The sequence below is a fragment of the Spermophilus citellus genome (assembly GCF_964194105.1).
Source record: "Spermophilus citellus genome assembly, chromosome: 2".
NCBI lineage: Eukaryota > Metazoa > Chordata > Mammalia > Rodentia > Sciuridae > Spermophilus > Spermophilus citellus.
Genome location: NC_138183.1, coordinates 196,883,646 through 196,896,648, shown reverse-complemented (window position 1 = coordinate 196,896,648; position 13,003 = coordinate 196,883,646). Strand labels below are relative to the sequence as shown.

At 35.0% G+C, this 13,003-nt stretch overlaps 1 protein-coding gene across 1 annotated transcript; it reads right to left on the bottom strand.

The window, feature by feature from the left end:
* Nucleotides 1–1,103: 1,103 nt before the first annotated feature.
* On the bottom strand, nucleotides 1,104–2,087 carry LOC308642031 (olfactory receptor 52D1-like; the record flags this gene model as incomplete). The annotated part of the gene is made up of 1 exon (XM_081280632.1): nucleotides 1,104–2,087. The coding sequence occupies one exon, from the start codon at nucleotides 2,085–2,087 to the stop codon at nucleotides 1,104–1,106; it is 984 nt and encodes a 327-aa protein (XP_081136758.1).
* Between the last annotated feature and the right edge of the window lie 10,916 nt (nucleotides 2,088–13,003).

Genomic DNA, 13,003 nt, shown 5'->3' with positions numbered 1-13,003 from the left:
TATTCATCTGTACTCAAAATACTGCATGCATTTTCGAAAATCTCAAGAAAACACCAGGACTCAAATGGACAAATACCATTGGACATAAGATCCGTTTGCATATTTTTCATTACAGGAAAGTTGAATGACCTCAAATGTTTCACAAACATGAGATTTTAGAGATGCATACTGTATTATTTATTACCAGTTAAAAATTACAACATTTGCTTTTTCACATGAAAGCTAAATAAAGCAAATTTGGTTTGTCTTCATATATCAGAAAGAATAAATGATTATTAAGATTCTCTCAAAAAAGTGGGAGGCTCTGATATGTGGATGCTAACTCACAATAAGAGGGGGGGACACTAGGGAAGAATAGAGTTACCTTAGATTTGGTAGGAGGAGAGTGAAAGGAAGGGAGGGAATATGGGGATAGCAAGGATACTAGAATGAAACAGACATTATTACCTTATGTACATATATGACTGCATGACTGAGGTGATTCTATAACATGGACAATCAGAAAAAAAATGAGAAATTTTATTCCTTTTATGTATATCAAAATATATAAATGCATTCCACTGTCATTTATAACTAATTAATGCCAATAAAATTTCATAAAGATTTTTTTAAAGTGGGAGGGGACAATAATGTAGCTAAACAGAAAAATAATCATAGTACCCTATAAAGAACTACACAGTATTGTTTAAATGCCTTAGAAAAAGACAGTTCAAAGTGATATTTTCTCATGGCTTCCTGCTTTTTTATAAATCTGATTTTCAACCATGTTAAAATTCATGTTTTCCATAATGACCATATTCAGGTATTTATGATAATAAAGACTATTGTGTACATATAAGACAGTCACATTGAAAAGATTCAAATGACAACTTTGAGTAGAATAATAAGCTTCTCAATTTAAAGTAAAGTCAATAATAGTTTGAAAAATTTTACTGCACTGAATATAAACCAGCAATTTTATTTGTTAAACATTAGTTGTCTTTGAATAAGTTACTTCCCACAGAAAATCATCTGGTCATAAAAATAGGATCTCAATGAAGAAACCACACATTGCAAGTTAGACAATATGTTTTATTCAGATTTTTCCCACCGACAAAAGTGATTCAATTCAGTTGTTTTCGAAAACTGAACAATTTAAGGAACCTGTCTCGTATTCTCTTGGTCCTTACTCCATAAATAATGGGGTTCACCATGGGTGGGATGAGAAGATAGATATTAGCCACAAATATGTGGACATGTGGAGCCACCTGGTGTCCAAACCTGTGGGTGAGAAAAGAGAAGAAGGCTGGAGTATAGGATACTAAGATGACACAGACATGGGAGACACAGGTGCCCAAGGTCTTGAGTCTGGCATCCTTGGATGGGAGGCGGAAGACAGTGTGGAGGATGAGCACATAAGAACAAATGATCAGTATGAAGTCCACTCCTCCAGTAAGGAAGGCAACAATGAGGCTGTAGGCTCTGCGGATTCGTGTCTCAGCACAGGCAATCTTGATGAGGGCCATGAACTCGCAGTAGGTGTGCGAAATTATGTTGGTTCTGCAGTAAGGAAGCCAACGAAGCAAGAAAGGGTGAGGACTGAGAAGTGTTGTACCCCGGAGGACAATAGCTAGACCTATTCCTCCTATTACACTGTGTGTCAGAATAGCTGAGTGTCTTAGTGGATTACAAATGGCTACATAGCGGTCAAAAGCCATGGCCAGGAAGAAGCCAGACTCCATGGTGGAGCAAGAGTGAATCAGGAATACTTGAGTGAGACAGGCTTCAAAGGGAATCTCTCCATCATGGAACCAAAAGAGGCTGAGAAGTTTGGGGACAGCTGTAGTGCACACAACAAGGTCAGCGACAGCCAGCATGCAGAGGAAGAGGTACATTGGCTCATGGAGGCTGGGATCTGTCTTGATGATAAACAGAAGTGAAGAGTTTCCCAGGAGGGCCAAAAGGTAAACCAAACAAAAAGGAATGGAGATCCAGATGTGAGCAGCCTCCAACCCAGGAATGCCAATGAGAACGAAGGTTGATGGATGGACATTCGTCTTATTGTATATTGACATCACAAGGGTTGGACGTTTTAGCTTGCTCTTCATGGTTTAGTTCCTCTAAACAAGGAAAATAATAATTTTTAAAGTTTCTAATCTCCACAAAGAAAGCCAAATTGCAAGTATCTTTAGGCCATGTTGTAACTACCATACTTGTGAATTTCTAGATAGAAATTATTTTATCATCTTCAGAGTCAGGCATTATTATAAAGTTACCCTGCCTTGAAAAGTATACCACCTAAATAACAATACATATGATATCTATACTGAGAACTGCAAGAAATATTTAATTCTTCTTAATGAGATAAACTGGATCCTGTGAATCTTCCTAACCATTCACAAAGTAGCTTTATAGTTTTTACCAATATGTTGTTATTGATGTTTTCATTGATACATGAAATTTTCATTTGTTATACAACTGATGTACAAGTGTAAATGAGGTAAAATATTGAAGTACCAAATTTCACAGTTAAATATATGAAAAAAATCTATCATTTCTATTAAAAAATGATTCCAATTGAGAATTAGATAATGTTTAACAGTTTTGCATTTGGAAGGATAAGATATAGTACAATTGTAATGTAAGAGTGAGGGAGGAGGCTTAACCAGAGATTTAAAAGTTTTATTATTGGAAAAAGATGATGCCTTACTATTATGTTTAGGTTTTAGTCATGGTAGTTTAGGGACATGCCAATCAACAGGGTGTGTCTTTGAAACAAGACAATCAGCATATAGGAAATTTGTCAATTGTGGAATGATCACAAGGAGGTTTACTGGCAACCTCATGAGACTTATTAAGAATGATAAAAAGAGTAAGTTGACACAATGTTCCAGGAAATTAACAAATCATTGTATTTCATGACTCTCCTCAGTCCACACAATTGGTAATATTGACCTTAGCAGAATATCATCAAAGCAACCTGATTATAACCTGAAGTGAGATTCTATAACTTCCTTCCATTTATGTAATTTATCAAAAAATTTGCTCTTGGGTAAGTTCACTCTCCATACATCTACTCTACCTAAGCTTCAGTTCACATTTTTTTTCCTTTCCTCTATTTACTTCTGCATTTTGTGACCCAATCTATAGCCCCATAATACAATTTGCTTATTATATTTGGTCCATTTTTTATGAATACTGTTAGAGAAGCATTTCTAAAACCATACAGGTACTTTAGTAGTCTTTTACTTTTATAGAAATATGATTGACACAGTTCCAAAAACTCTTTCTTTACTGTTATAGATATTCCTATGTATTCCTATGGAATAAAAGTGATCATTAAAAACAAGCCAAAAGCCAGTGTCCAAGAAATCATTGTTGGAATATGTATTGCAGACTGGGCTTCTATATTCAATTGCTATGATGTAGTAATTTTAGCCTCTGAACTCTTTCTGAGGTTTCACAACCAAATTTTCTTCTTATTCTCACTATTTGAACTTGAGAGTATCTAAGGATAGATATTCTCTTTTGCTCATGGATACAACTGGGTAAGTGTGACAAGAAAGCTTTGGAAAGTCTGGGAATATCATTTCTGATTCTGCATGTACATTGGACAGAAAGAGAATACATGAAACCAGGTTATTAGAAAACTATGTTATAATGTAATGTCTGTATTCAAATAAAAATTTAATCATTTAAAATGATTAAAATAATTGTCCTTAATAAAAGTCACAAGATAAAAAAATTGTACTATGGTACACTCAGTACCATAAAAAATTTCAGAAAATGAAAAATTTTTGTACAAACTAATATTGGGTGCATGCAAATAAAATAAATATGTTTGCACTATTTTGGAATATATATATATATATATATATATATATAATATCTATATAGATATTAATAATCTATCTATCTATATATATATATATATATATATATATATACCAAACACATGTATAGCACATAATGTAAATACATTCATTCTGACATTTTTATGAACACAGAAAGCAATATAAATGAATATACACACAACTTACAAGAAGTATAAAATGTGAGCTAGATGGAAAAGAGCATAGACAGTGTATGATTTACCTTTATCACATAGTTTGCCTTTTTTAAAACAGCGATGATGTATTCCATTTATTCATTGTTTGCCTGTAGTTTTTAAGATAAGTAAATAATGCAGAGCTGAAATTTTATTAATCTGAAAAAAATACAAAGCAATGTATTATGATAAGATACAGCTTTCTGTTTGCAAAAAAACTACCAAATGTTTCTAACCATTGAAATACATGGTTTTAAGATCTCTTGCCATCAAAAACTGATCACATTCTCCATCAGTGATAGCAATGATCCTGTGTCTTACTTCTACCTGGTATTCTTCACACATAGAAATATTTAATACCTTTGACTAGAAGTGAAGTCTCTATTCACATATCAAGTCTTTTGAGATGATTTTCCTTGATACCTTGAGTAATCATTGACAGCCTCCCTGTTGTCCCTATGGTATGTATACTTACCTGTCAATCATCTTTTGTCCTATTGTATTTTATATTTTATCATATCTTTCTCCTTTATTATATTGCAGAATCTTACTAGAAAGAAATGATGTCTTACCATTTATTTGCTATCTGTTCCAAAGAATTAATGAAGAACTAAATGGGGGAAGATGAGGTGGTAGTTTTGTTTTTCTGGAAAGTATTTCAGTAACTAGTATAAACTTAGCCACTATAGATCACTACACACTTGTCAGTATAAATATTGTACAATCTGCACAAATCCTCAAATCCTTTATTGCACTAACAGTTTCTTGATTCTTGTTAAATATTGAGACTATTCAAAGATCAGTTTCTGACAATATGAAATTCAATCAGCATTTATTTTTTGTCTAGCTCCATCATGGAGAAATTGGTAGGGAATGGAGGAGAAGAAATGTATATACTTTTGAATATTAATAAAACAAATGGTCTGTAATGTTTTTACATCAGTCATGTATCCATTATCCATTTCTTTAGAAAAAATAATATAAACCAACATGCATTGAACATCTATTTGATACCATGTTAGTTATACTATTGGCTCAAACCTATTTTGTTTTCAGGTAATTTTAGAGTAGGTGATCCTGCTCATGAAATAGATAAGAAAAGTAACTAAGACCTCAAGTTGGTTTCTCAGAGCTATTCTACTATGGATTAATATATAAGGTATTTGAAGCCAAATTGTTACAAAATTTAATGCTTTCATTAAACCTTAAACAATGTGTAGCCCATAGGGTTTTGTAAATGTAATATCACATACCACATCGAACTGCTCTTAGAAGAATAAAACATTGCTCAAAAAGTATTGATTTCTATGGTTTGCTCAGAATATCTGTTAGTATATCTCCTTCTCATTCTTTCCTTCATCAATCTTTCCCCAATGTACTCACATATGCAGAAAAGCCCATGTACATATTTATCTTAAAGACAGTTGCCATGTCCCAACCCATAACAAAATAGAGATGCCATTGCTTGGAAGAAAGATAAGTCTTTTCAGGGTTCCCCAAACCCAAATATATCTGTTGTCTCAAGAAATCTTACATAAACCTCATTTTTAGAGTCCAGCTACTAACGGGGTAATTCTGAAAACTCTCTCACTACTCTTTACCAAGCTTAGGATGCAATGAGAATTACTGTTACTTCACTATGGCTCCGTGTAGATCAGAAAGAGCACCCACCTGGCTTGAGCAAGGCTTCTGTTCTCTCAGGACTTATAAATTTTCTGAATGAGCTTAGTCATAAACAACTTCCAGGTGCCTAAAGTTCCCATGATCAGGGAGGTGAGATGGCTTCCCAGAGGTGTCAGGGAAGAATCTACTGGGAGCTGGACACTTGAGTTCAGAATGTTTCAAGTCAACATCTAATTAAAGAAGAATCCAGGAGGAAAATGGGGAGGAGAAAAGGGAAGGAGGGAGTCTTCTCTGCCTCTGGAGGCTTCTTCTTAACAGAATTGCAGTATCTCAGAATTCTTGTTTGTTTTTTTTTAAATAAAGTTTTTGTTTCTTTGTTTTGTTTTGTTTTGTTTTTAGAGCAGTATAGTCATACAATACTAGTTGGGTTTATTTTGACAAAATCAGATTTTGTATGGTTTTTTTGTTCCTTTTAGACATATATGACAGTAGAGTGTATTTTGACATATTGTACATATATGAAGTATACCTTATTCTAATTAGGATCCCCTTCTTGCAGTTGTACAAGATGTGGAGTTTCTCTGGTCATGTATTCATATATGTACAAAGAAAAGTTATGTCTGAGTCATTCCACTGTCTTTCTTATTTCCATTCCCCCTCCTTTCCATTTATCCCCCTTTCTCTAATACAGAATTGATGTTTCTTAAAAATATCACATGTAGCTATATAAAGGAAAATGTTAACTCAACCTTTGTTTTAAATGGTCTTTATCTTTAATAAGGAAAAATATAAAGAAACACCCACATAATTCATGTCATCTGGATCAGAGTTAATTTTATTTTATAACTTTTGTGTTCATGTGACTTTGAATATGTAAATTTTATTATGCCTTAAAAATTCATACCATAATTCAAGATTTAAGTTATTCTTTCCATAATTAATCAAAATAGACACAGAGAATTATTTAATTATATGAAATAATCAAAATGCAATTTTGATGAGAACTGCACAGTAATTAAATATTAATGTGGGAAATTTAATACTTGAAATCATGCCATTATCTAAGAATGCCAAGGTGGAAGCTTCTATGCCCCAGAGCACCCATAGAGATCCTGTACACACAGGCCCCACAGTTACTGACAGCACCAAGCACTTAGCATCAATCAGTGAAAGTCCCAGTAGAGGGGTGTGAGCACCCAGAAATTCACAACCACCGACAGTAAGAATTCAGACACAGGGGGCCCAACTGATATCCCACCCCAGTCACAGGGATGGCACCCAGATCAATCAGGGTAGAGGTTTCTACACCACAGAATAGACACAGAGAACCAGATTTCATAGGACCCATACTTGCAGACAACCACCAAACTCTGTGCCACTTTAAAGAAGCCCACGTGGAGGGGAGCAGGCACACATTGCCTCACAGATGTCAGTGATAGTCCTGTGTCCTGTATCTTGTGTTATCACACACAGCTGATTGGAAATCCATAACAACAAGGGAAGTAGCTCCTGTGTCTCACCACCTAGGGGAGGATCTGCAGCTAGGAGTCCCAGAGTTGGAAATTAACTTACTTCTCATTCAGATATGTGTACTCACAGAAGGCAATTTCTGAGGATCTCGGAGAACTCCATGCATATACAAGGGAAGTAAAACCCCCTTAGAAGAGCACCCAAGAGACACCAGTCACCATTCAAATTGCCCAGACCCAAGCCCACTTGCAACCTGTGTACTCCAGAGGGTTTGCAGTCCTACACCTCTTCCCCATGGGCCATCCAGCACCTCATCAAATAGACTACCATACCTCTATTTTAGACTATCACACACCTCACACTCTGAAAATACACTGGGTATTTGTGCATGTTGGATTTGATACCACTGGACACATGGAGATTTTCTATAGGAGGATACACAAGACAATACCCCTAACAGGAAATACATAAAAGGAATAAAATGCATCACTTTTCTGATTTTACATGTTGTAGAATCACCTCAGTCATGCAGTCATATATGTTCATAAGGTAATAATGTCTGTTTCATTCTAGTATCCTTGCTATCCCCATATTCCCTCCCTTCTTTCACTCCCCTCTACCAAATCTAAAGTAACTATATTCTTCCCTAGTGTCCCCCCTCTTATTGTGAATTAGCATCCACATATCAGATAAAAAATTTGGCCTCCCACTTTTTTGAGAGAATTTTAGTTATCATTCATTTCAGATATATGAAGACAAACTAAATTTGCTTTATTCAGCTTTCATGTGAAAAGACAAATATTGTGATTTTTAACTGGTAATAAATAATACAGTATCCGTCTAAAATCTCAAATTTGTGAAACATTTGAGGTCATTCAACTTTTCTGTAATGAAAAAATATTCACACAGATCGATCTTATGTCCAATGGTATTTGGCCATTTGAGTCCTGGAGTTTTCTTGAGATCTAAAATTTTCAAAACTGCATGTAGTATTTTGAGTACAGATGAATAAGAGATTATCAAAGTAACAAATATCTTAACATATCTCCAGTTGTCATTTATGCTGTTCATAATATTCATTTCCATTTCACAGCCTTTTTAGCTAAGGTGCATAAAAGCTCTTACAATCAGTACATTGAGACAGAAATATTACCAACCAAAACCCTTTTTTAAAAACAAAGTAAATAAAAAAATAAACAGATCATGGAAAATCACATGAAACAGAAAAAATTAATAATTTAATCATAAAAAATGTTTTAAACAACATGATACACGATAGCAGCTCTTTGGCTGACTGTTTGGAACATGCCACCAAATTTATAAATTTCCTTTTGTTCACCATAGTCCTTCCTTCTTGAGTAAATACCCTTTATTCTCAGGTTTATAATTTTTTTCTTTTTTTTTATTGGTTGTTCACAACATTACAAAGCTCTTGACATATCATATTTCATACATTAGATTGAAGTGGGTTATGAACCCCCAATTTTACCCCAAATGCAGATTGCAGAATCACGTCAGTTACACATCCACAATTTTACATAATGCCCTATTAGTAATTGTTGTATTCTGCTACCTTTCCTGTCCCCTACTATCCCCCCTCCCCTCCCCTCCCATCTTCTCTCTCTACCCCATCTACTGTAATTCATTTCTCTCCTTGTTTATTTTCCCATTCCCCTCACAACCTCTTATGTGTAATATTGTATAGCAATGAGGGTCTCCCTTCATTTCCATGCAATTTCCATTTTCTCTCCCTTTCCCTCCCATCTCATGTCTCTGTTTAATGTTACTCTTTTCTTCCTACTCTTCCTCCCTGCTCTGTGCATAGTTGCTCTCATTATATCAAAGAAGACATTTGGTATTTGTTTTTTAAGGGATTGCCTAGCTTCACTAAGCATAATCTGCTCTAGTGCCATCCATTTCCCTGCAAATTCTATGATTTTGTCATTTTTTATTGCTGCATAGTACTCCATTGTGTATAGATGCCACATTTTTTTTATCCATTCATCTATTGAAGGGCATCTGGGTTGGTTGCACAGTCTAGCTATTGTGAATTGTGCTGCTATGAACATCGATGTGGCAGTATCTCTGTAGCGTGCTCTTTTAAGGTCTTCAGGGAATAGTCCGAGAAGGGCAATAGCAGGGTCAAATGGTGGTTCCATTCCCAGCTTTCCCAGGAATCTCCAAACTGCTTTCCAAATTGGCCGCAACAATTTGCAGTCCCACCAGCAATGTACAAGTGTACCCTTTTCTCCACATCCTCGCCAGCACTTGTTGTTGTTTGACTTCATAGTGGCTGCCAATCTTACTGGAGTGAGATGGTATCTTAGGGTGGTTTTGACTTGCATTTCTCTGACTGCTAGAGATGGTGACCATTTTTTCATGTACTTGTTGATTGATTGTATATCCTCCTCTGAGAAGTGTCTGTTCAGGTCCTTGGCCCATTTGTTGATTGGGTTATTTGTTATCTTATTGTCTAATTTTTTGAGTTCTTTGTATACTCTGGATATTAGGGCTCTATCTGAAGTGTGAGGAGTAAAAATTTGTTCCCAGAATGTAGGCTCCCTATTTACCTCTCTTATTGTTTCTCTTGCTGAGAAAAAACTTTTTAGTTTAAGTAAGTCCCATTTGTTGATTCTTGTTATTAACTCTTGAGCTATGGGTGTCCTATTAAGGAATTTGGAGCCCGACCCCACAATATGTAGATCGGAGCCAACTTTTTCTTCTATCAGATGCAGAGTCTCTGATTTGATATCAAGCTCCTGGATCCACTTTGAGTTAACTTTTGTGCATGGCGAGAGAAAGGGATTCAGTTTCATTTTGTTGCATATGGATTTCCAATTTTCCCAACATCATTTGTTGAAGATGCTATCCTTCCTCCATTGCATGCTTTTAGCTCCTTTATCAAATATAAGATAGTTGTAACTTTGTGGATTAGTCTCTGTGTCCTCTATTCTATACCATTGGTCCACCCGCCTGTTTTGGTACCAGTACCATGCTGTTTTTGTCACTATTGCTATGTAATATAGTTTGAAATCTGGTATCGCTATACCGCCTGATTCACACTTCCTGCTTAGAATTGCTTTTGCTATTCTGGGTCTTTTATTTTTCCATATGAATTTCATGATTGCTTTATCTATTTCTACAAGAAATGCCGTTGGGATTTTGATTGGCATTGCATTAAACCTATAGAGAACTTTTGGTAATATCGCCATTTTGATGATGTTACTTCTGCCTATCCATGAACAGGGTATATTTTTCCATCTTCTAAGATCTTCTTCTATATCTCTCTTTAGGGTTCTGTAGTTTTCATTGTATAAGTCTTTCACCTCTTTTGTTAGGTTGATTCCCAAGTATTTTATTTTTTTTGAGGATATTGTGAATGGAGTGTTTTTCCTCATTTCCATTTCAGAGGATTTATCGCTGATATACAGAAATGCCTTTGATTTATGCGTGTTGATTTTATATCCTGCCACTTTGCTGAATTCATTTATTAGTTCTAGTAGTTTCTTTGTAGACCCTTTTGGGTCTTCTAGGTATAGAATCATGTCATCTGCAAATAGTGATAATTTAAGTTCTTCTTTTCCAATTTTTATGCCTTTAATTTCTTTCGTCTGTTTAATTGCTCTGGCCAGTGTTTCGAGAACTATATTGAATAGAAGTGGTGATAGAGGGCATCCCTGTCTTGTTCCAAATTTTAGAGGAAATGCCTTCAATTTTTCTCCATTCAGAATGATGCTAGCCTGAGGCTTAGCATAGATAGCTTTTACAATGTCAAGGTAAGTTCCTGTTATCCCTAGTTTTTCTAATGTTTTGAACATAAAGGGATGCTATACTTTGTCGAATGCTTTCTCTGCATCTATCGAGATTATCATATGGTTCTTATCTTTAAGTCTATTGATGTGGTGAATAACATTTATTGATTTCCGTATGTTGAACCATCCTTGCATCCCAGGGATGAATCCTACTTGATCATGGTGCACAATTTTTTTGATGTGTTTTTGCATTCGATTCGCCAGAATTTTATTGAGGATTTTTGCATCTAGGTTCATTAGAGATATTGGTCTGTAGTTTTCTTTCTTTGAGGTGTCTTTGTCTGGTTTCGGAATCAGGGTGATGTTGGCCTCATAGAATGAATTTGGAAGAGCTCCCTCTTTTTCTATTTCCTGAAATAACTTGAAAAGTATCGGTATTAATTCTTCTTTAAAGGTTTTGTAAAACTCCGCTGTATACCCATCTGGTCCTGGGCTTTTCTTGGTTGGTAGTCTTTTGATGGCTTCTTCAATTTCATCCATTGATATTGGTCTGTTCAAATTGTGTGTATCCACCTGACTCAGTCTGGGCAAATCATATGTCTTAAGAAATTTATCGACGTCTTAACTATCTTCTATTTTATTGGAATATAGGTTTTCAAAATAATTTCTAATTGTCTTCTGTGTTTCTGTAGCATCTGTTGTGATATTGCCTTTTTTATCCCGTATGTTAGTAATTTGAGTTCTCTCTCTTCTTCTCTTCGTTAACATGGCTAAAGGTCTGTCGATCTTATTTCTTTTTTCGAAGAACCAACTTTTAGTTTTGTTAATTTTTTCAATAGTTTCTTTTGTTTCAATTTCCTTGATTTCCGCTCTGCTTTTAATTATTTCTAGCCTTCTGCTACATTTGCTGTTGTTTTGTTCTTCCTTTTCTAGGGCTTTGAGATGAAGTGTGAGTTCATTTATTTGTTGGTTTTTTCTTTTTTTGAGGAATGACCACCAGGCGATGAATTTTCCTCTTAAAACTGCTTTCATTGTGTCCCATAGATTCCGATATGTTGTGTCTGTATTTTCATTTATCTCTAAGAATTTTTTGATTTCCTCCTTTATGTCTTCTGTAACCCATTGATCATTCAGTAACATATTGTTCATTTTCCATGTGATGTAGGGTTTTTCCTTTCTTCTTTTATCATTGATTTCCAGTTTCATTCCATTATGATCAGATAAAATGCATGGTATTATCTCCACCCCTTTATATTTACTGAGGGTTGCCCTATGGCATAATATATGGTTTATTTTTGAGAAGGATCCATGTGCTGCTGAGAAAAAAGTATATCCATTTGGTGATGGTTGATATATTCTATATATGTCAGTTAAGTCTAGGTTATTGATTGTGATATTGAGTTCTATAGTTTCTTTATTCAATTTTTGTTTGGAGGATCTGTCCAATGGTGAGAGAGGTGTGTTGAAGTCACCCATAATTATTGTGTTGTGGTCTATTTGATTCTTGAACTTGAGGAGAATTTGTTTTATGAATGTCGCAGCACCATTATTTGGTGCATAAATATTGATAATTGTTATGTCTTGTTAGTGAATGATTCCTTTTAACAGTATATAATGACCTTCTTTATCCCTTATGATTAACTTAGTCTTGAAGTCGATTTTATTTGATATGAGGATGGCCACCCCTGCTTGTTTACGAGAACTGTGTGCGTGGTATATTTCTTCCCAACCTTTCACCTTCAGCCTGTGTATGTCTTTTCCAATCAGATGTGTCTCCTGGAGGCAGCATATTGTTGGATTTGTTTTTTTAATCCATGATACCAGCCTATGTTGCTTTATTGGAGAGTTTAAGCCATTAACATTCAGAGTTACTAGATATATGGTTTGTACTTCCATCCATGTTTGATTGTTTATCCTTTTTTTAAAAAATTTAGTTTGTTTCTCCATGATTATCTTTCCCCTCACCCTCTGTCTTTACTGAGGCACTTCCTACTGATGGTTTTGGTTATTGTTTTTCATTTCTTCCTCGTGTAGTGTTTTGCTCAAAATGCTTTGCAATGCTGGTTTTCTGGCTGCAAATTCGTTTAACTTTTGTTTATCATGAAAGATTTTTATTTCGTTGTCATACCTG